Source organism: Cavia porcellus, unplaced genomic scaffold (assembly GCF_034190915.1).
Source record: "Cavia porcellus strain 051 isolate PalLab524CR breed Dunkin Hartley unplaced genomic scaffold, mCavPor4.1 scaffold_11, whole genome shotgun sequence".
Lineage (NCBI taxonomy): Eukaryota > Metazoa > Chordata > Mammalia > Rodentia > Caviidae > Cavia > Cavia porcellus.
This window is the reverse complement of record NW_026947494.1, coordinates 11430635-11454722: the sequence shown is the minus strand read 5'-3', so window position 1 is coordinate 11454722 and position 24088 is coordinate 11430635. Positions and strand designations below refer to the sequence as shown.

The following is a 24088-nucleotide window of genomic DNA, read 5'->3' as shown; positions in this document are numbered from 1 at the left end:
TCTCTGTAATCGCTTGAGTCAGAGGAACTGGGAACAAGAAAAGTGTCTGGTTTTTAGTGGACAGGGAGGTGTGGCACGCAGCACACCGACCCTGTCTCCAACAACTCTGGCCCTCCTGTTCCACCTGCCTCACTTTCTTGGACCTTCGTCTTTCTAGGACGGGTTCTCATATATACCCTGTGAGTGATGGGGGAAGAGTACAGCTGTGAGCAAAAGCTAAGGGTCCAATGGCTATTTCAAATTCAGACTCTGCCACCACTCTGTGCCTCAGCTTCCCCATCTGTAAAATGGGCACAACGGCAGCATTTGCTCCACTGGCCAGGATGGTGCCTGGTGTAAGGTAAAGGCTAAGCTCTACCATTATTATTAATACACAACAGGAGACACAGGAGAAACAGAAAGAATGCATACATTAGTGAGGAAGACACACATGGAAGAACAGAGCAGACATTACCATTTAAAAAGTTGCGTTGGTTTTCTAAGATTTGGTTGATTTCATGGATCCATGTTTGCCGGACACTTGGACTGGATGAATGCAAAATGAAAGTCTCCACCATATCACCTGTCCTTGATGTCAGGGCAAATTTACAGGGATCGTTTTCCACATTTTCCTCCAGGCAGAGGCAACTCACCTTGAAAGGATTAAAGCATTATTCACAGTAACTAAGAGAAGCAGCCCAAACATCTGAACGCTGATGCATGGATAAACTACCTGCGCTGTACAGACAACAAGGTGTGAGTTCAGCTTTAACAGGGAGGGATGTCTGACTCACGCTGCAGGCCGTGCATGCTGGAAACCTATACTCCGTGCAAGGAGCCAGGTACAAAGGGACAAGCACTGTGCATCTGCACTGAGATGGGTCGCTGGGGCAGCCAGCGGTGGGAACCTGCACCCTGCGCACGTGCGCCACAGACAGTGTTTGTAGCAATGAAAGCTCTCCAAGGTTCACCGTCGCTGATTTCGGACTCAAGGGATGAGAGGACCAGCACCCGCCTCTCCCAGGGACCTTTTGCTGAGCATCTGCTTCCACCATCCTGCCTCGCCCTTGGCTGCGTCACAGATTTAGCACCATTTGCAGTTATTTTCTGTTTTTTTTTCCCCATCAGAGGGCAAACTACATAAGGGCAGAGTGCGTCTGTCTGTCCAGCCCTAGCCCATGCCTGACATGGGTGCTTGGGACCTCTTTGCTGAACAGGAGAAAAGAATGGGACACTGTGTGAGCTCCTGGCTTGGTGGAACCCCATGGCTGTGCCCCTGCCTTCCAACACAAGTTTTATACGGTCCCAGGCAGTGCATGGTCACATGTGTGTGTGAGACAGCAGCTCAGGAGGGCAGGCAGCAGAAAGGATGGGACAGATTGACTGCAAATGTTCTCACATATGCGAGAAGGTTCTCTCAATATGGACTAAGCCAACATCAGAAAGCCAACATAAAAACGGAATGGTGTACCAGTAACAACGTACCCTGGTACAAGAAAAACTGCTAACACACATTACCTTGATGCTGTTTTTAAACAGGAATCCTGGCATGGAAAAGCCCTTTTTTTTATCAAGTGGTTCACTGAATATGACGATCTGCTCAAAGAGGAAAACGCGCCTCTCTCTGCAGCGAGGCAAAAGTCCTGCATCTTGGTCTGTGACCAAGAATGTGTCCTGCAATAGCAGTTTACCCTGGGCAACAATTTTACCCTGAAACAAGAAGGAGTAGAGAAGGGGAGAAGAAGACATTGTATTCTCAGTTATTCTACATTCTATTTTCTTTAGCTAGCCTCCCACAGCATAACCTACTTTTCTCTTGTTCATTTATACGGCTTAATTTCTGCCTTTTATTACGATAAATTGTTAGCTCCAGACAGAACAAACATCTAAATAAAAGCCTTGCCAATCTCTGTGTAAGCTCTGGCCTCAGTTAAGATTCTAGCATGAGCATGAGCTCTGAGAGGGGCTTTCCCACTGGCACTGCACCGCCTGGCAGGACGTACTGTCCTCCTGAGCCCTCTAGCAGCTAGCCGCTGTGCTCAGGCCCGAGAGCCAGGTCCTCAGGTCAGTGCTAGTGCTCCAGGAAAACAGCTGTCAGGGACTAAGAACTTCTCCTGTCTGTTTATTGGGGGCAGGGGGAGGAACCAGAAAGGATTCTGGTTCTGCAGTCATTCCTAGGGTTCCACAGCATTTGTTAGACTAATAAGGAACACAGAGTCCCTAAAGTCAACCTTGCATGGAGGACAGAGCCTGGGATTCCCTTGGGCGCCCTGCATCCCTAGCTAGCATGGCTGTAATTGCTGGGAGAGGAACTTGGCTCATAGGATGGTGGAGGGCCCAGGAGACACAGCACAGTCCCGCCTGCTGCTGCTTTAGTGGCTAGGCTCTGAGCAGGGCTCCAAAGCAATGTAGTGCACCAAAAAGATGAAGAACGCATCCTTCAATTAACATACAGTAAGACAATGCAGAAAACTAAGCTGAAAGGGTCAGCTCTCTACACATGCAGACAAACAATCCAGGACCAAAAAAGGGAATGGGAGGCAGAGGAGCCCTTCCAAGCACAGCAGCTGCATTACATCGAATCCTTGCAACCGGCCCACGTTCATCATGTCGTTGCAGCGCTTCGGGACTATGCACATGACCTCCACGGCTTTCTGCAGTGGCGAGAAGGCGGAGTGGACGCTCAAGTTTCCCGTGGTACGATCCGAGCACCCGCACCCACCACGCCTCCACGTTCAGTTCCCCTCCCTGTGGCTCAGTACAGGGCAGCTCCCCTTCCCCACCACGGGTGAGACTGTGCCCTCTGCCTGGACCCCCTCCCAGTCACACCAAGCCTGGGAGACACTCTGGGACTTGGGGGTGACTGTGCCTGTGGGGGACGCAGCAGGATGCTCAGTACCTCTAGCTCTGACGTGTCCAGGCTGGCTTTCTTGGAGTACTTCAGGAAGTCCTGCGAAGAAGCGGAGAACCGTGAGGTGAGCAGCACCTCTGAGACTGGGCCCTGGGCTCAGGGCTGCAGTTCTACTCTCCCATCTCATTGTCTCAGAGGCAAGCAGATGGCACTCTGCTGGCCAAGGCAGACCAAATCTAAGGGCTCCTGCTTCGCTCCAAGACGAGCCCTTGTCCTCTTTACGCCCAGGTCCCGTAGTTTCTGCCTTTGGCTGCAGTGAATAACTTGATTCAGGCCTACTGCTGAGCCAACCGACTCCACTAAGGTGACAGGGCTGAGGAAAAACTGTCAGCAAGGTTCAGGGAAACAAGTTCACTTTCACTGATATTTTGGTTCTGAGTTTGAGGCAACTGAAACCTTGAGACAACAGTGTGAGGTATCTTACAAAATCGATCCCGCCCCCTGGTAATGCTGTCTGCCCCCACGGAGCCTGCCCTTTCACCAGGCACACCCCTGACCCCACTGCCCCGTGCCTCACCTTCAGCAGCAGCTGGTATTTCATAATTCTCTGCACGGGTTTGATCAAAAGATCTGTGAGCTGCAACCTGTGGCCAAGGCGCTGCTTTAAGTCCTGTCATTGGAAAGAGAAAAGAACCATCTCAGGTGTCTGTCACTCTGAGGAGACTGCTGTTAGTTGTTCTGAGGGTCAGGAAGGCTGCCTATAGCACTGCTGATGGAATATCAGAAAAACCCAACTAGAGCTTTGCTGTTATCTTGGGAGTTTGAAGTTTCACACTTAAACCTTTTTGAGCTGTTTCCAAATAAACCTTTCATAGTAGTTTAAATGCCTTACAACTGCAATACAAACACATATTTAAATTTTTAGGCAATTATTTTGAAATCATAAATTAACTTTTAGGAAATTATTTTGAAATTATAATAAGCCTTAAGTTTATACTGGTAAACACTCTTCAATGACAACTCCAGTCTTCTGAATGGGAGAGGGTACAGCCATACACTGAATTCGTACTTGTTCTCTGATTTTTTTTTTTTTTAACTTTTTATCAGTACCAGGGATCGAAGTCATGACCACCTGCTTGCAAGGCAGGTGCTTATGCTGCTGAGCTAAATCCCCAGCCCCTGTTCTCTGATTTCTAAGAAAGAAATATAATGATAATTCTTATCTCCCAAACTGAGTTATTGAGAGTTACTTGGTCTCCTGGGATACCAATGACACTTTAATGTCTAGAAACTGAAATGCAACACAGATTCACAAACACTTTCTGCATCTGTAGAGGGTCTTACCTCAAAGAAGGTGTCAATGTATTCTGAGACGATGTGCTCCGACTTTGGTTTATTTTGACAATACACTATGTACATGTGCAACCTTCTCTCCTAGGAATGAAGAAGGCAAACAGCGGGGTTTAAACAGTAACAGTGGAGTCCACCAGGACAGAAGAGCTCACGCACGTTTCTGAAAACTCATAAAGGACTCGTCCCTCGGAACAAGCTGCAGCTCTGGGGCAGAAGGGCGCCTTCCAGATGCACAACTGACTGAGGCCGGTGATCTTTCAGTTTCCAGTGCTGACGGATACGGTCGGTGGCAAAAGCACACACTTACTACTAAGCAAAGCATCACTCGTGCCCCTCCACAGCCCGCCACATCCCGGCAGGCCTGCTGTGCCTAGAGGTGAGAGAAGGCACTTCAATCTCAAATCTGAGAGGCAGCAGTCCTCGAGTGTGGGGTGCAGATGCGCGGCGCTCTCTGAGAACTGTCAGTGATTCCTGTCAGAAAGCTGTTTTCAGAGCAGCACTGGATCCGCCTCCTCACAGCACTGAGGCCTGCGATGATGAGCAAAGTCCAGGGCGGAGGAAGCCGCTGGCACCGTGGCAAGCATTCCTCACTGCCACGATTTGCAGTTAAAAACCCGGCCTTACTTCAGAGTGTCCTAAATGTCTCTCGCTTTGTTGAAATATGCCGCTGCGGAGCGCACCTCTTTTGAATCACCTCATGACAGGACGGAGTCCGCGCAGCACCTCTGCTGGCGCCATCACCGCCCTGAGGGAAGGCACTGTGCGACAGCGCCTCCAGCTGAACGACTGCTCTCTTTGGTTGCGAACTTTACTTGAAAGAATGACCGATGCAGACAATAATTATTTACACTTGGGTGTCTGGAGACATTTTCTTGAACATGGATGAAACAAGCCTGTCAATTCATGGCCAGCAGCTGGCAGTGCATGTGAATGATGGAAATCCTAGCAGTCAGGCAAAACACTCCAATTTTGGGAAATGTGAGCTTGAGACTGGTCTGAAGCAGTGGGCAGTGATGGTGCAAACTGAACACTTGTATTCTGGATTACAAAATGACCCCACTGCAAGACCTGCTGGGCCAGTGAATCTCTTTCAGCAGCCCTGCAGCCAGGGAAAGCGCCCGAGTGTGGCCAGAGTGCGCCAGAGGGCAGCCCTGAGGAGTCAGTGGGCAGTGGGGGAAGAGGCTCAGATTCCCGCTGCACTGACCTGCGGCGGTTCCTGCTTAAAGCAAGCACTGCAGGGGGATGGACAAGCAGGGGTGTAAGCCCTGGCTCTCTGACACTGTCTGGTCTGACTTGATTCTCAGTCTGTGCACTCTTGGCAACTGCAAGTTATCTCTCCTTTTACCCGTTGACTAAATAAGATGGTACCAGAATGGAACACAGAGAATACTTTTGTACTCACATGTTTAACAAACAGGGAGCCTAGTTTTTCTGGATCTTCAAGGCACTTCTCTAACTCTCCTAAAAAAAAGCTGAGAAGAAAGGAAAATATCAGAATCATTTCCAATTTGGTGTTCTGATTTTAGATTTAGCTTTACATTTTTTAAATAGTCTACTTAGATACAGGCAACTCTGAAGAGTCCAAGGATATACTAACAAGTATAAATCACACAGAAAATGTTTCATCAGGACATAAAGAAAACAAAGACGTAGTTGAGAAAGACAAGGGAAAAACGAGAGCATTCACAGACTGGCAACCCGCCCTTCTGTGGGACAGAACATTCACATTTCTTATCTCCATTATCTCAAGGACAGAAGCACTAGTATCCCTTGTGGATTTCTGAATGAAAAAGCAATGCTCTAAAGGAATGAGCCAGTTTTTATTTCTGAAAATTTGGTCTTCATAGCTACAAATTTCATGGTTATTCTATGATAATTTTTAGAGGCTCAAATGTAGGACAAATGTAAAATACTGAATATGTTATTTACATCAGCTTTATGAAATTTTCTCAAGTATCAGAATCAACTTCCAGGCTGTAATTGTTAGCTCCCACTAGGATTGAAATTAGTTGTAATTAACCACGTAAAGAGTTGTAGGCCTGTGATCTCAGCATTCGGGAGGACAAGGCAAGAAGAATGCCACGAATTTGAAGGCAGCTTGGGCCATACAGTGAGTTCAAGGCCAGCTTGAACAACACAGAGACACCCTGTCTCAAAAAATAAAATAAGATATAATTGCAATGACAAAACAGTTATAGGACAACTGCTCTTCATTTCTTATAGTTCTTTTTTTAACAGTATGTTCACCTTCATTAACATTTATATATGCTTATACTTCTTTTGGCATTTTGTTAACCTATAAACTAGACCACAATTCATGATGTATGGAACTTTGTAGTGCTGTGGCTCCACCATTTCCTAGCCCTACAAACTCTGCAACAGGCACAATCTGCAGATAAAGTTCTGTTTGTCCTCCGAGGGATACCATGTTGCTTACCCTTCCCTGTCACAGCCTTACAAACCAGTCATGTGAGCAGAAGACTAAATAATGGTACAAATATCCTTCTTAAGTTGCTTTCACTGTGTTTCTGGGAGGTACAGCCTACAGAACTATGAGCTGGAGTGTTGTTTTTAAAGCTGACCAATCATTTATGACATTAAGTGAATCTGACATTCCTGGGGCTATCAAAATAAAGACCCCATTCCTGGATGCAGAGGTTTTTGCATTCCATTCAGAGAGATAAGAACAGAAATAACAAAACATTACTTGATCTACACCATGATCCACACCATGCCAATAATTCCTTGTATCCCTAGGACATTCTGCAGCTTAAGGGCACAAACTCCTGTCTGCAGGAGAAGACGACCATCTGATTAGCATGTGGAGGCAAGGCTTTGCAGGTAGTGACAGCATCGTCCAGCAGGGGGAGCAGCCATGTCCATGCGGGCATGCCAGCAGGACGCCGTCCAGGTTATCCTCAGCCTGGGACACCACAGACTGTAGCTGGAACACCCCACTGTCATGCCAGTGCCTGGCATTAAGCAATCACGATTAAGAATTTAAAAAACTACAACCAAAGATGACTCAAAGGGGAAGATGTGTGGCGGCTGGTGTCGAGACCAGCTGCTGTGCGCCAGCCCACATGTGGCTCTCTTCTTGGTTACAATGGTGCAGGATCAATTCTGATTTTCCCACTAAAACTAAACTGGACAAACGAGAGACCTTCTGAGAGTAACTTGTGTTTATTCAAAAGGTGGGTGCAAGTCTAATTAGAAACACCTGAGGTGTGCAGATGTTCTAAGTGCTCTACACTCTTCCTCAGCTACTCTTCATGAAACCTCTGTAAGGTGGCGGAGATGGAAAACAGAGGCACAGAGCGGGGAAGCGGATGACTCGAGGCCAGGAGCAGGCCACGACCCAAGCAGGCCGCCTCCAGCCCTCCCCAGACACACCCTGACCCTGCGTCTAGAGTACAAGTATGAAAAAGACAGGCTGCAGCTTTGCTAAGCTATGAAGTGCCACTACAAAGCTCCTTGTAGGTCAGTGTGTCCTCAGCACCAGCTTCCTCGGGGAGGTCACACAGCCCGGAAAACAGAATCATCCACACGCCCTCCTTCCCACTGCCCGCCTGCCCGCCACGGCTCAGGGAGGATGCTGCGCCTGGCACCACGCGTGACGCAGGTTCCACGTACTCTCTGTGCCAGTCATAAATCTGATGAATGTTGCCAAACACAATCTTGTCTTTTCCCTTCATGTCATCGGGAACACCATCTTCCTTCATAAGCGCCATGTAGCCCTGCATGGGATGTTTAAAAATAATATCCATGGAGTAGAGTTACCAACTAATAATCACAAAGGACAGAATAGTCTAGAAATTGCTTTGCAACCAATGTTTCATTTAAAAACAAAATCTTCTATATAAAAATGTCTTTGTTATTTGAAATCCATGCTTATATTCATTGCTCTAATTCTTTCTCCTTGAACTATTTAGCATTTCTAGGTCAAATGTCATAGCATAAATAAAAGTAATTTGTATCACACAACAAATGTTATTAGTAAATATTAAAATTGGGTATAAATTATTTGTTTTCAGCATTTATCTCATATGGACAGAGGCCTTACCTCCTTTTGGATTACCATATAATCTATGAAATAAATTTAATACTTGGTTTTGCTCTGGCTACACAGAGCTCAGCAGCTCTGGTCAGTGAAAATGTCAGTAAGTTTATCCTTCGCCAAACTGAAGTAAACAACATGGTGTTGCCAGACCAAGCTCGGAATATGCACAGATTCAGGGTGGGGCCGAATCTACAGGGAGTCAATCGACTCTTTCAACCTAAGATGGTACCACTTTTTTTTTAAAATCATTTTTTAAAAAATGGGGTGACGTCCATTCTTGAAAAATGATTAAAAACAAGACTCTTTTATGATAATTAGAAAATTACTGGATATAGCCACTTGAGAACTTAATTATATACCTAAAATGAATCACTCCAAGATATACAGAAAAGGAGTTTTTAAGTTGACTATAGATGGCTAAAGTAACTGGATGAATTCTTTTAGAAACACCTTGTTGGCTGTTCTATGGTTGTCGGCACAAGTGATGTGTTTTAATGTTTTAATGTGAGAAGATTGTCACTATGTACAGCCTTGCTTCTCTGGGGAACTCTTGGGACTGACATAGCTATTACATTTCTGAAAATACACACCTCAACTACACAGCCAAGGTCCCGTACATAGTCACGCTCTGTTTCCACTAATTCTTGCAAAACGTAGCTAGAAAAAAAGAAAAATAGTGTTTATAATCCAAACTCATTTTCTAAATGAATCCTGTTTTGCTTCGTCAGAATAGACTCTTTGGGCCACAGAGAAAGACATCACAATTACACAACTGGGCCTTATGTTTTAGGTGTGCCAGTCACTTACAGGTTCAAGCGAGTGACCCACAAGACACTCTTGGGGACACATGTACTTTGGCATAACTGGGATAACTCACCAGTATGGTGACTGCACACATGGATAACTAAAAGAAGCGTGGACCTAATTCTTTTAAAATGGCATGAGCTGGGGAAGCAGCTATTTTTTAAAAATGATTAGGCTATTTCAAAGTTTAATGGAGACACAGGTAAAAATTTTGATTTATTAAGTCTTGGATCACTTATCCATCACTCAAAACTGTACAGAAATTAACTTTATGAGGATTTATGATAACAAATGAATCACATGAATACATTATGCACTACAAACATGAAAGTGTGTTTGTAAGGTTCAGTACTAAGATGACAGAGGACAATCATTTGACCAGGATAGTAAACTATTTCAATTGCCCTGAGAAGTTCCATTCATGGGTTCATGTGTCCGTTCATTAATTCCTTCCTTAACTCAACCATAATCAATGTGGTACCTTCTCTGCTGAATGTCAGTCAAGGCACTGTGTGTGACAAATGATTGAATAAAACCAAGTCTTGTCCTCATGCAGTTCAGTTTCTTTTCTCCATAGGTGTTTGAAACCTTCGTAATTTACCAGTAGCTGCTGTACTGGAGATCAGGAACACTACTGTTAAGTTATACTTCAAAATTGTTGACGTTCTTGAGTCTGGTTCAGATTTTATGCTGCCTTTTTTTCCTTTGTGACTACAAGTACACAACAGAAGATACGCCAGTTTCTCACTTCAAGGGATAGAGATACTCTCTTCTGGCATCATTTTATTTTAAAATTGTAACAGACAAACAGAACAGAAATTGTACCCTTACAAGGTTCTGAGGGCTTTACACAGGTACATATGATTATTCATCATGAGACCCTAGACCTGCTTTTTTCTAATTCAGAGATAAATCCCTGTCTTATTTTTGATAGTGATAAAAGAGGAAACCTGGAAAATAAGGAGAATGAAAACATTTCTGCCTTACTGCCGTCTCTTTAAGGAGCTGGATTTCCTTTCTTCCATCTCATCAATGGGCGAGGAGGAAGAGAGAAGGGAATTGTCTGACGGGTTGAAGGATGGGCTGCTACTGTCTCCCTGGTCGACAAGGAGAGAGCTGGGACGATCCTCTAGAGCCTGGAAGACATTTAAAATAATCAGTGTTCACAACCTACTGTCCACGACAGGCTGGAATTAGGGTATCGAAACCTGAGATGGAAGATACAGATGTGCATGTAAAATTGGAATACTCTCTCAACCTTCACTTGGTATTATTAAAATCACTGACACTCAGATCCTATTTTCTTCCCTTCATAGTAGCAAAGGGAATCTGACTTCATCCTAAGCAGAGCTTAGAGCACGTAAAGTCTGTACATGCAATCTTGTTAAAAGTCACAAGCTGTAAAAAACGTAGCAACTGCTGCTTTTATTTATGAAAACCTGGCTCTAAAGCAGTTAACATAGGAATTTAGTCAAAAAGCTGTGTTCCTGGAAATAAACAGCTTCTGTGGAGGCAGGCGATGGGCTGTACTCGTCCGTTCAGGTGCTTCTTGGCAGACAGGAGCCCGGGCAGGGAGGGAGGAGGACCCAGTGTCCTGTGTTCCTTATGGACAGCTGAGGTGTCCTTCGCTGAGTTCCGTTCTCTCCAATAGTGAGAAAAGAAAAGACGATTGGGCCACATTTCCCCTGTGCAGGTCAGCGTGTAGAGGCCGTCCTGGGCTCTGCCAGTGTCCATGAGGTCTTCCCAGCACACCTTGAGCAGCTGCCAGGCCGGGAAACCACAGGGCCCAGCCCCTTCCAGCTGCCTGCCCCAAGCTGTACCCTCACGGAGCTGGAAGGGTGCAGGTGTCCCAGTGAGGACACAGGTGTGGAAACTTTCTGTCCTGCTTAGGACACACTGCCTTTGCTTGAATGGTGATGAACCCACTGTGTGTGCACTGCAGAGGGCAGCTCATTACGGGGAAACCTGAAAAGGTTCGCAGTCACTGCTCTGTGTGGTCTGTTTGCCTGAGCACAGCATATGCGGGCAACAAGGCTGTGCCCGGCACGGAGCTGCCGGAGAAGTATAATCCTGGGGTGAACTACCTGGGAAGCACTCTGGGTTGGGCTAGGTTTGGTAGGTGGGTCCTTGTCACCTTTCTCTGTTTCTCATATGCAGATGGATCTCTTCCAAGGTTAGCTTTGGAAAAGGTTTCCTTAGAACTCCCCATTCCATCCAGGTTTTATTTCTATCCAGGAATAAAGTAACATCTTAGAAATACTTCCATTCTGTCAGTTTGTTTCTCTTTTACATTTCCATAATCTTGTGAATTTGTACTTATTTTCTCTCTTCTGAGCTAAGATATATTTTGGTTTCTTTATACTTGTTTTCCAGCTCATTAATTTTTGCATTAATCTCTACAAATTCCTCCCATTTCCTTTTGTTTTGCTGTTGTTCCAACATTTTGGGTTTTAGGTGTTATTTCACTTATTTTCATTCTAGTTTCCTCATATGTTGATCAGGGAAGAAAAGCCCAAAGTTAAGTCCAAGTAGCCACTCTGACAACAGGCCACCATTATTATTTTGCCAATTCTTGGGGAAAACAGAGCCTTTAAAATACCTGACACGGTCTTCCTGGGAATGTTATATCAAGCAATATTTGACATCATTCACACTGTACATGCATATGTATTTTTTGAGACCGGATCTTGCTATGTAGTTTAGGCTGGCCTTGAACTCATGTTGATCCTCCTGCCTCAGCCTTCTGCTGCCCAGGTGTGCCACCACACCTGGCTCTCTGCAAGTATCTTAACTGCCTTCCATTTTAATTGTCTATGACTCAGGGAACACTGGTTGGGGTAGCATTTTTTACTTTTCATATTAAACTTCACATTTTAGGTTTATACTATGGAACAAATGAGTAGCTTCTCTCTTCTCCTCAGCCCAGTAAATTAATACATAACTTTTAACAGACAGTTAATTTGGGTTTTCGAATCCACTCATGAAATCCAACTCTAACTAAGCAGGAGACTTTGGACCCAAGTCTATCAACCTCCAAAACATTACATCATCAGCTTTATATCTGGAGACTTAAAAACAGGCCTAAGTGAGAATAATTTAGTGTCAACTGAGTAAACAGGTAACGTGTAACTCCTTGAGATTGAAAAAGGAGGATAAACCTGAATGAGCCCAGGCCAGAGACCCTGCTTCCACCTTGAAGTCCACCCAAATTAACAAATGAGAGACACAGACACCGTAAGTGGAGGGACTGGTGCAGAATAACAGCTGAACATGTTGCTTGCCTGCCAGAGAGCCTGGGAAAAGCACTTTGGTGATCAGATAATATGAGTGATTTAAATGATCATGTAATTGATGGGTGTGAAAGGCTTTTTAAATGTTTACAGATGTTTAAACACTGTAGATACAATTTAAACACCTTTCATTTCCATTAATCAACTTATCTTGTAAACAGGCAGCGAGGATATGGTTGTAACTTAATTCATATTTACATGACTTCAAATTCTTGTGGAGTTCAAGTTCTTGAGTTACCTTCTAAATCCTAGCAACCTTCCTATGAAACTTGAATGTTCACTGTGTCTTATCCAGAATACTGCAATTGCTCAGGAAGAAATTTCTAGCCATGGCAGGGCAACAACACCTGTCAGTTTGAATTTTTCTATACATAAATCCTATCTGACCCAGCCAGCCAGTTCATTCGACAGTGTGATGTGTGTGTGTGGAATTCAATGATATATGTGACTCCTAGCTAACACAAAAATATAGAAAGATAAAATCCTAACTTTATATTCTTTGAGCTAACAATTCTTTTTCTTTTGGTACCGGAAATCGAATTCAGGGCCTTGCACTTGCCAGGCAGGCATTGCATCACTGAGCTATATTCCTGGCCCTGACGTAACAATTTTGATGGAAACTGATCCTGCAGATATAGTCATACTCGTAATAAACATGAATTGTTTTATACTGAAAACAAACATATACTAGGCATTTGTTTAAATAAATGATAATACAATTACATCAATGATCCTTATTAGTTGGTGAAAGTTTTAAATGGTCTGCGTATCTCAGTTGCCTCATCTGTAAAATGGAATAATAATGCATGCCTACTATTTGGGGTGTTGTGAGGACTATATAAATTAATGTGTGCACGTAGGACAGTGCCTGCTTTGAGCAGGTCTTTAGTGGTATAACCATATTAGCCATTATAGTCACTGAGAAGAAAGAGCATTTATATGCACTGCTGTGCATACTAAGTCTCTGAATCTTAAAAGTGGGATGATAAGGGCCAGGGATTTAGCTCAGTGGCATAAGTGCCTACCTGGCAAGTGCGCAAGGGTGAGGTTGTGAGTTTGATCCTTGGTACTGGGGGTAGGGGGGAGTGGGATGGTAGCATTTCTAAAGGCAAGGCATGACAGGTGCCAATGCTGAGGCCTGGGTGGGTGGCCATGCTGGCAGCATTCTCCCTGCACTTCGGATAGGGTTGCTGAAAGTATGTGCTACTGGGTGATGACCTGGGGGAGAGGACCTGGACCCAGCAGCTCCTAACGCTCTGTGCATCTGTCCGCTAGGTTGATTTACCCGATGTCTTCTCACATAATAACTAAAACTGTGGGAATAACAGGTGTCCAGAGTTCTGTGCATCCTTCTGACACACTGGTGAGCCAGAAGGTGATTGTGGGGACCCTGAAACTCATTGAGGGTGGCTTGATGGCCACAGGGAAATTCTGTAGACCACAGCAATACCTGGGCAAAGGTCAGCCCATCGGTACGGACCCAGCACAAGAGTGTGGCGCCCAGGCCTTGAACAGCCCTGGCGGGCTTACCATCTTGCTTTTCACGAGCTCCTCGATGGCACTCACAAGTTCAGCAGCACTTGGTGTTTCGGAGCTGGTGGGGCGGACAAGTAACCGAGAGGAGGCCTAGGGAAAAGGTTCAGAAAAAGACGGGAGGGAGAGGCCTCATGTTAGCAACTGGACAGTGAATTCCCCTGCAAGCTCCAGTTCTTTTTAATAAGTAATTTCAGACAAAAAGACCACAAGTTTGTCTTTGTTTTCATTTATTTAGAGTCATCCTTTTGAATTTACAATATTCTGACATGAAACATTAAAGCCTGTCTGGGATGCATGTGGGAAGTGGACAATGTCCATTTTCACTCCTCGGTCCTGAAACATCGTAATGTTTTCAGAGAGGTGATTGGAAAGGGAAAATCCTAACTGCAACCTTTGTGACTGTGGGCTAGGCTCTAGGCTACGGAGAGAGAAACAGAGTGGTCAGCAAAAGCATGAGAAACTTAAGCTCTAGGGGTGAATCCTTAAATAATCAGGAAACAAAACAGGGCACTAACAATGGCTTTGCTGTGTTTATGGGATTAAGAGAAGGAAGAATGCGAGAGAAAGGGAAGGAGCCAGGGTACGGTGACCAGACAGGGAAGAGGGGGACAAGCTCACCATTTTCTGTGCCATCCATTTCCCCAATGCTTAGTGCAGAGTACAGAAGAGCTGAGGCCTCACAAGCCATCAGATGCCACTTAGGCTAGAATCCAGGTGTAACGGGGTCGACAGTAAGGGGATCTGGGGGGGGGGCTACTAAATTTGAATTTCAGTAATTAGCAAACATGGTATGTTTGCAGATTACTTGCACTGCTGGTTAACCAGGAACTAGAAAGGGGGGGGGGCATAAATAATATGAACCTTGCTTCATATTAAGGACAGCAGAGATGCATGCGACACACAGCTAGCTGTCCTAGCAATGCATTGCTCACAGCAGACAGGTACAGATTTTTATGCTTACAACAAAGCTTTTACATATGTGGATTGGAATATGCATTTACAAAACAAATGTCAGTTTGGTCTAATGGCATTTGGAATATGGGGTAAAAAAAAAAAAAAAAAAAAAAAAAGAAAAGAAAAAAGAAAAAATTCAAATGGAAAGGTAAGGAAATTGAGCCAAAACAGACACAGAACACAAATAATGCTGCAGTGAAAGTTTACAAAAAGAGAAAACAAAACAAAACAAAATATTAGTCACAATATAGTATACTCTTTAGGAATAGCACTACAGATTTTTGTAAATGAAGAACTGCTATTGATAATACCCAAATGAGGTAACAAAGTAATAAATGATTCCAGTAAACACAAGAATATAATGCAATTAACTCCTTAAATGGCAGAGGAAAAACCCCTTATTCGGTGAATAAGTAAACAAAGCCTCACTGTTTGGACAAGCACACAAATTTTAAGAAATTCGGCTTTCTGCTTTTAAAAAATGTACAGTGCAGGGTGTTACAAAACAGGAACTGTCAGATAAACCACACAGTCCCACTTCCTGCTGGTCACTGCGAGGCCAGGCGCCGAGGGTCTGACTTGCCCTGCACCCCCTTTGCTCTCCCTGCCACACAGCCCAGGATCTGTGGCTCAGCTGCACACAAACTCTAAGGTCTTAAACCGACGCCGAGAGCCCCTGTGCCAGAGCCGTAGCTCGCTGAAGGAGGAGGGGGTGGGATTCGAGGGCTTTGGCTTTGGACTACACGGGGAGGGGGTGCGACCTTGTGGCCATCAGTCCCTGTGCCATATCCTGAGTTGTCAACTACAGGGCAATGAATCCAGCAAGTGACTGTGCCAGTCCTGACCAACAAAGGAGCCAGGGAAGAAGGGAAAGAATGGAGAAAAAATATGTTGAAAACACAACTGTTTTAGTTAGAAACCTTGGTTACTGCCAAAATCAAAACCTAGCAATGACTTCAGAGCATGATTTTTAACACCTGACAAATGTGAAGGGCACTGTGGAGCTAGAAGCTAGACAGGATGAGCAAGCTACAATTAGCAGGTTCCTTTTTGATATTCATTTTCAGGGTTTAGATGAAAAAATAAGATTATTTAAGAATTCATTAAAAAATATTTACATGGCTTGAAGCCTCTTGTTTATGCACTGAAGAGGAAATTCATGGCTCTCAGCTGAACCCTAAATGTTAGTAACTGCGGACTGCCATACCCTGAAGCTGGTACTGGTCCTACGAACATGCCTGGCATGCTGCAAAATATAGCTGGACAGAGACCTAATCCTATTTTATAGTGGAGCTCGTGTGCAAAAGACTTCAGAGACAGAACACGAGGGCCTATTATTCATTTAGTGCTATATTCAGGAAAGTGGCATAGGGTTTCTCTTTTCTCTCAGGGGCTCTAATAAGTATGCTTAGAAACCTAAAAATTACTTTAAAAGCAGCAATTACTGAAGCACCATTAAAATGTACTGAACACAGCCACCACCACCCCACACACCCCTGGGAGTGTGAGAAACTGCGTATATTAGCTAGTGATCCTAAAGGGGTGTGCTGCTCAGGCTCCTGGGGCTGCAAAGGACCTGGCTGCCAGGGCTCTGTCCACACCTCTGGGGTCTCCCAGCTCATGTGATGAGGCTGGGGAGCTGCCCTGGAAGGGCCCTGCCCCTGGCACAGATGGCATGGCTCCTGGTACCTTGTCATCCTGTGAATCCGGCTGAAGGAGGCTGTGTTGCTGGATGGCCATGGGTGGGGGCAGCGGCACGGCATCGGCGCCCTCCTCCCCTTCCTCTTCTCCACAGCTCTGCATCCCCGAGGAAGAGGATTTAGACAGTGTGCCACTGCTCAAGCCCTCATTCCGGCCTCTCTGAAATCAAACCCACATTTGCTCATTACATGCTAGCATCAGTCCAGATACCGGGCCCCAAAGGGGTTAAGTGGAAGGCAGGGTAAGGGCAGAAACCAGGAACAGGCTCTTCTGGACTCTGTGGGCCACTTTCCACTCCTGAACTACAATCCAACCATTTGCTTTCCAGCTGAGATAAGTACTTGTCACATAAAAGGACTGCTAACATCGCCCATCTCCAAGAAGCTACCCCCCAAAAGTTCAGAAATCTGAATCATGGTCCTCATGTTCACTGAGTTCCTTGGTCCAGCTCATTTCATTAGATTATCTCTTGACAATAAAATTCATTGAAATAGTAAGGACATAAAGGCACACACAATCCAAGACGTGAAAGTGCATTAAGCATTACATCCACTTTACTTTTCCTTATGAAAAAACTTGTTTTAGTTCTACTAGGAGGATGTGATTTATAAAACATAGTTAAGTCCATAATGACCCACCTATTCCAGTAAAAGCCCATAGCAAAAATATCCTCAGGAAAAAACTAGCAGAAACTGCATGTCTGCCAAAGCAGTGAAATGAGATTACTCCAATCCTGTTTATCTCTGCCTTGTCTTTTTCAAGCCTGCATGGAATTTGGGGGAGTCCACGTTTAAAACTGGGCGCCTCACAAACACCTTCAGTGCTGTCTCCATGATCATGAAGCAATACTACTTCTTGTAGTGTGATTTAAAGCCCTCAGGACAAAAGGAAACAGAAAAATTCCTGAATGACTTGATCACTCATCTTTGGTGAATGGGAATAGCTCAGTGTTTACTTTTCAGGCAGCAAAGAAATGAATTGAGTGTTTTCAATTCAAGTCAAGATTGAAGTATAAATTTTGGTAAAAATGAATTGGACACAATACTCCACAGGTCCTTCCAAGTTTCGAATGGGAGCTGAAGGCTGCCATGGAGTCAGTGCTGATCCTGGGACCCTGCAGACACTTTATGGCACCTGCAGGTGCCGCCTCGAGGTGGCGTGAGGAGGAGGGGCTGCTGCACTGGCTCGGATGGGAGCTGAGAGGACTCCAGGGAGCACACAGTGGGCTGCTTTCCTTCTGACTGTGCGACCAGGGAGCAGCTGTCCCCCTCACCACCACTAAGTAGAGACACTAACGGAGAATGTGTTGCCGGTGACTTCTGGACAAACCACAGAGTTTCATAAGACAAGCAACCACTCAGACAATTTGAGAGCAAGACTTATGTCCAGGTCCCAGCATGTGGCCTCCCAAGATTTCCATGGGGCTGGCCACACAGACCCACCTCCTCGACGGTCTCGTCCTGCGGGGTGGCAGCGCTGTCGTCCGAGTCCTTCTGGGAGCCTGCGTCGGTGCTCTTGCGCACCTCCCTGCTCTTCTTGTGCTTGTGGGCCAGCTTCTTCACGTGCCCGTCGGCCTTGCCGCTGCTGAGCCGCCGCACAGGGCTGGTGAGCCACTTGCGCAGGGTGTTGCCTGGCCGCTTGGGGCCAGGGGAGCTCTGGGCCCCGATCATGTGGGGCTGCAGGGAGGCGACGGAGGCAGGGGGACTGGCATCATTACTGGAAACAGACAGCGAGTCTGACGGGACAAGAGAGGAAGGGAGTTTTACCGAACATAGCACAAATCTCTGGCTGAAGCATGTGCTGACATGCTTCAGTCCCCAGCTCTACAGAGGCTCAGGGACTCTGTGAGCTCAGCTTGCTGGACAAAAACAGAGACAGGGAGAGAGGCAGAGACAGAGAGAGCGTGAGCGTGAGAGATGCAGACAGACAGAGCCTTTGTGCACGTGTGCAGACACACGCATGCTGCAAATATTTATCAAGCGTAGGATGATCTTTCTGTAGATCACTGTCCCTCCAAAAATAACTCATCATCAACATCATTAGAGCACAGATCATTATTTGTTTAAAATATTGTAACAGTAGAGATTATTTAAAATTACTTTTTACCTATATTCTTGATTAAGACAACACTAAGAAGATTTTAAAGTATAGGTAGGAAACATTTTGGCTACATAATGCATTTACTTAGTGTAAATTGATCCTGCCAAACGATGTATTGGTTTGGCTCACGACCAGTGAGTTAAAGTACACCCCCCACACACGGAAGTGACAGGGTGGCCCCTGTGACAGACCACCCATCTAGAAAGCTGGTGACTTCCTGAAGAGTCTGCCATGGCCCTGCCTACCACCAGACCACATGAGCACATGGTGTCCTTAATGGCAGCTTCTACACTGTCGCCTTGCGTGTCTGGGTGAACATCATCGAGAAGTAACAGAAACAACACATGTGCCAGGATTAGTCTCCTCAGTAACCAAAACCACCTTTCAGGTGATACATCCAAGAAGGGCTTCTCATCGACCTCAAATTAAACACACTATACCTTGGGTTGAAGATTGTACAAGGTCAAACATAATTAAATCTAGGTAACAGTGCACACTCGACCAATCTGGGGCGTTAGGTGTTTTGGAGCTGGAAAATCAGTGAGCATGAACACTGGCTGGCCCCTTCCTGGACGCCTAATTGAGGGTCCCACCACAGTGACCAGCAGTAGGATGCCTGACTTCAGGGAGCGGGGTGCTTAGGATGACTGTCACAGGCTGTGTGCATTGTCTGTGTTAATCTTTTGAAGTCTTGAGACGGTACTAGAGTTACTCTTTGCAAATCCTTTCACAGGCACGGCTGTAGAGCCATGTTTACCGCTGTGGCAGGGAGACCCTGCCTGTGCAGCAGGCAGAAAGCTAATCCTGCTCTGCCTGTGACTCCAGCTCTCCCTGAGGCTCCCACACTGGCCTTGAGGGCCGACACTCACCCTGTTGCTGGCCTGCTCATTGCTGGCCCAAGACTCAGCTAGGAAAGGGGAGAGGCAGGTCTCCCACGAAGGCTTCCCCTTAATCAGCAGCAGCACCCATGCGCAAAAATCTGTATTCTTCATGAGGTGGACTTTGGTTCAAAAGTGGCCACTATCTGTTAAGCAGCAGCGACCTTTTCACCTGGGTATGTAGGTATGCATGCTGTGTATACTGTATCTGTGTTACTTTTACACACTTTAAATTCTATTTATTCATAATGACATTTATTAAAACATCTCCACACCAGTGCCCTTTCCTCAGATATGGCTGGGAAGGGGCAGCAGACAGTGAGATCTAGAGCCCACTCCCTGCCATAGCACTTCCCCAGGTATTCACTTAGGAGAACACGGGACTGTGTACAGTGACCACAGGGAGGATGGAGAAGCCTGGGAACAAGCCACATGCCGGGTGAGATCCTACACTTCTTGGGGGCAGTGCTGCTGCACATGTGAGGCAGGTGCTCTGTCATGGAGTTGCAGCCTCAGCCAGATGCCCATGTTAACTGTGATAGACTTTGGAACTGTTCACAGCACGGTGACTCCGAGTCCAACCCCACTCTGCACTGGGGGAGACGAGGAACACCTGGTTCTCCACCTACCGGAACCACCACCAGGTGTTTTCTGGGTTGCATAATCAAATGTGCTCTAGGGAGGTCTGAGGCCCAGCAGAGGGTGGGAGCAGAACTAGCGTCAGGAGGAGGAGATCTGAAGATGGCCATGGAGACAGCTGAGCTACAGGATCCTGTGTGTGGGTCTGGAGGCGGCGTTCTGTGAGAGCAGTGGCCTCACTGTCCTACTGCCTGGCACATCCAGTGCCTCACATGGGCACACATTAAGTATTGGACGGAGGCACTGGAAATGACTGTCTACAGGAACACAGCAAGCAGATTCACAGCTCCTTGTGTAAGGAAAATCCTTTCTTTGGCATGCACACCAGAGCTGTACAGGCGGAACCCAGTAGAGGCTGGGAGACAGCCTGGACGGCTTCAGATGGTACCTGCTGTGCCTGAGAGGAATGTGGGGAGGAGAAGGTGAAAGACAAAGATCCTTTTTTTTTAAATAAAACAAATGCAGGCTGAGCAGCCACAAGCAAACTATTCACACAGCAGAAGTAACAGGGGACCCAATTAGAACAGTAAACCAATCTCAGAATTTTTCTGAGCCTATAGTGAAAAGTAGGGTGCAACTAGCCTGGGAGCAGTGCAGCACATAACACAAACTCTGAACAAAAAGATGAGGCCTTCTGCCCTGGCTCTTGGCCCAGCCAGCCCTCACAGCGGGAGAAGCGATGGGGCCTCAGGAGGAGAGTGTGGGTGCGGGTAGGACACAGGGCAGCCTGAGGGTGGTGCATGGGTCAGAAGAATCACAGTGGGCTCACAATATGGGGCACCCAGCTGGTTTGACAGCCTTGCCTAGGAAAGAGCTAGCTGCTGTTGTAAAAGGGGTTCAAAAACAAAAAGAAACTCAGTATTTTTCCCTGGTGTCTCTGGGTCCAGGTCAGCAGGATTTGGTTCTTTGGCCTTTGGGTAGCAGGTTCCAGTCAGCTCTCCCACCAGGCCAAGCACTAGGGAGGTGGCCGTGGAACTAGGAAGGATCAGTACTGCCCATGGTGGGAACTCATGGGCGCCACCCAGAGCTGTGGCTCTGAGGGCACCGGCAGCCCTCACTAGGTACGCTGACTTACTCGGTCACTGCAGGGACATCATCTCACTTCCCTGCAATATTCACAGTTCACAAAAATGCTAGTTATGCTGGCAGCAATTACATACTAAGGAAATCTTGTTGGATTTTAAATTTTGCTTTAAAAAGCATTTGAGAAGTCTGAAAGATGAAAAGGAAAAAGTTCCTCTCCTGTCTCTAAGATCAAGCAGATACTCTATTTAGTACAAACCTGAAACAGTTGTAATTTTGAGATTAGTAATGAAAAAATAGAAGATAAATGATTCTTCTACTTTGTAACAGTAATGTTCAATTCTTTATGCTTTTTTGATTCTGAAAAATAATAAATTATGTTTTTCTTTTCATTAAAGAAATTCTTTTTGCCTAAATCTGTGGGTTATATAACAGCCCAAGTATCTGTCCTTTGCTGGTCTACTGTATAAATCAGAAGTTTAAAAAGCTTTAAAATTATTTAAACTTAATACAACTATTAATAGAATGAAACAAAGTATGTGCTACTATTTTTGGTTACTAAATTACAGACTCTGCCCACTACACTAACTGCTGTGTTGCAGATTGGGAACTGAATCCCATGCTCCAATGTTATCTCTGATGGACTCAAGGGCACTAATGTTACTGGGCACCAGAAAGCATAAACTCACAATAAACAAGGAGTGTGGGACTTCAGTGTCCCTGGGGGATCTGAAATTACTGGTCTGCATAGGGCGTCCTTCCAGAAGTCCCACGGGCTGTCACGGGAAGTGGGCTGCAACTCAAGAATCTGCGTGCCCACTGCCCAGCACCAGGGTAGAGCAGCACACGTGTGCTTCCTGCCTCCCATGTGCTCAGCATCTGACTGAGGATGCTTAGCTCCACAAGGCACACCTCAGGAGGCGGCCCCACGTCCACTCTGTGTGACTGGCTCTCGCCAGCTCTCGCCAGCTGGGTACCCGACCATGCCCACATACTCTGAGAGGGTGGGTACCAAGACCGATTTGCTTACAACTACTTCTCTGCTGCTAGCAGTCTGCCTGGTAGAGCTTTGGAGTTTAGTAAGTCCGTGTTGAGTAAGTGACAAACAGCCTATTTCTGTCTTCTGCATACTGACACTGAGTGGTGATGTCCTCAGTTAACATTTAATTTCAGTCAAGTTCTTCAGTCTGCAAATTATTTACTTCTCAGATGATACTTCAGAGGCGATCGGTGCTACCCTCTTTTGGCCTGTCATTGTCTCTTCACTGGCTAAAGCCTGGGCTAGGGACAAGGTGGGCAGAAAGGGACATTGGGCTGAGCTGGCCTGAGAAGTACCCTGCCACACTGCCTCGTTCCTCAGACTCTCACATTATTAGTTGCCGGCTTTGGCTTTCCTTTCCATACCGACCTCCTAGGAAGAAAAGAGTCAACAGTGCTGCTTTCTACTCCAGCACTAACTTGTCATCTGCAAAGATGCCTTCAGCTCACGCCGTGTGTGGCTTGGCAGCGTGCTTTCCTCTGTCAGCCCAGGAGACCACTGGCTCGAGGTCCAGAAGGAGGGCGGCTGAGGGAAGTCACAATGCACCCTGGACTCACCAGGGTGCCTGTGTCCAAGCCAGGCCCTCCCACTCCACAGCTGTGATGGTGGGCAAACGCTGACACTGCTGATGGGCTTTCCTGTCCCACAGAGCTCTACTGGTCCCACCGGAAAGATGGTGATACACCAGCTCTATATACTAACATTCTGGTCATGGTGGGCGCATCCTCACTCTGTGGTGACAGAGAACTTAGCATACTGCATTTACGTAAACTGAGTGCCCAGGCATGAATTAGGTTCAGTGTGGTATCCAGGAAACACTATAAATGGATAAATGATATGCCGTACATGAATTACTTCATTTTATTTCTATTTTGAAAACTTGCCCCTTATTAAAAGGGTCAAAGAAAATTTAGCGTAAAAACTTATTATCAGCCATCAGTCAATGAGAAAATAAATGCTTGATTACATACAAGGAAGCCTGTGTGATCTGTCTGAAGACCAGGAGAGCAAAGCAATAAAAGTTTATCTCTTTGTATTTTGAGGAGACAAAATTCTCACACAGATGGCTTCTTTGCTGAAGTCAGAGATCATGCAAAGTCCACGCTAGATTTTCTTTTGAAATAAAGAAAAAGCTAAAGAAGGGGGAAAGTAAGAGTCTTGACCTCCAGCCCCATACAGGAAGGAGGTCCACCATGTGAATGCACAGAACGCCAGAACCACTGGGAAAAGAACTTTCTATTCCCAGTTTGTAAGTCTGGACATCTGTGATTAATAAAGGCACTTTTTCTTAAAAAAAAAAAAAAAAAAAAAAAAAAAAGGTCAAATCCTGTTAGTTGCAGACTGAGGAGGATCATGTTTCATTTTAACTCTGTCTTCATTTTCACAATGGTGGAGTCCTAAAGATGCATTTGTAAGCATTCCAGTGTAACACTTGGATTGCTGAGCGTGGCAGGAAACTCAATGGAAAGCCTCCAGCCCCTGAAGTGGAAACCCGTCCACTGGTATCTACCTTTTCTAGTGTCACAGTCTCAACAGCACATACTCCAGGAGGGCGGAGGCTGGTGTGCTTGTTCCTGTCGTGGTTCTAGAGTCTGAAGCCTGCTTGGCATGGGCAAGAATCCCACAAGCACTTGCTGAGTGGGCACTTCATAGATGCATGGCAGGGAGGATGCAGGCAGGGGTTGCAACCCCATCACTCCCTGTGGCCTTCTTGTGCTTCAGTTTCTTGATGTGTAAAATGGTAACAATTCCCTGGCCTTTTCATGCTGCTAGAGGAGGAGGACCAAGGGAGAGGGAGCTCCCAAAAGACACACCTGTCAACTTACAGCATATGATGCACTGTTTACGCTGTTGCACAGAAAAACAAACAAACAAACTGCA

At 45.9% G+C, this 24088-nt stretch overlaps 1 protein-coding gene across 8 annotated transcripts in view; it reads right to left on the bottom strand.

Annotated features, from left to right (window-relative positions):
• Positions 1-24088, bottom strand: part of Trio (trio Rho guanine nucleotide exchange factor) — a 308383-nt gene that overhangs the window by 18384 nt on the left and 265911 nt on the right. For 7 of the 8 annotated variants that reach the window (XR_010050401.1, XM_063257983.1, XM_063257984.1 and 4 more), the window contains 13 exons: positions 17971-18263; positions 16517-16687; positions 13868-13963; positions 10035-10183; positions 8834-8900; positions 7817-7920; positions 5586-5655; positions 4175-4264; positions 3408-3500; positions 2879-2929; positions 2556-2633; positions 1498-1689; positions 455-632 (listed from right to left, as the gene is read on the bottom strand). Coding sequence is in view for 7 of the 8 variants with exons in the window: in XM_063257983.1 (XP_063114053.1) it covers positions 455-632; positions 1498-1689; positions 2556-2633; positions 2879-2929; positions 3408-3500; positions 4175-4264; positions 5586-5655; positions 7817-7920; positions 8834-8900; positions 10035-10183; positions 13868-13963; positions 16517-16687; positions 17971-18263 (1632 nt within the window). In the remaining variant the exon portion in view is untranslated. Of the gene's footprint in view, positions 1-454; positions 633-1497; positions 1690-2555; positions 2634-2878; positions 2930-3407; positions 3501-4174; positions 4265-5585; positions 5656-7816; positions 7921-8833; positions 8901-10034; positions 10184-13867; positions 13964-14083; positions 15018-16516; positions 16688-17970; positions 18264-24088 lie in introns of those variants that run through there. The other variant, XM_063257985.1, reaches the window with a different exon arrangement.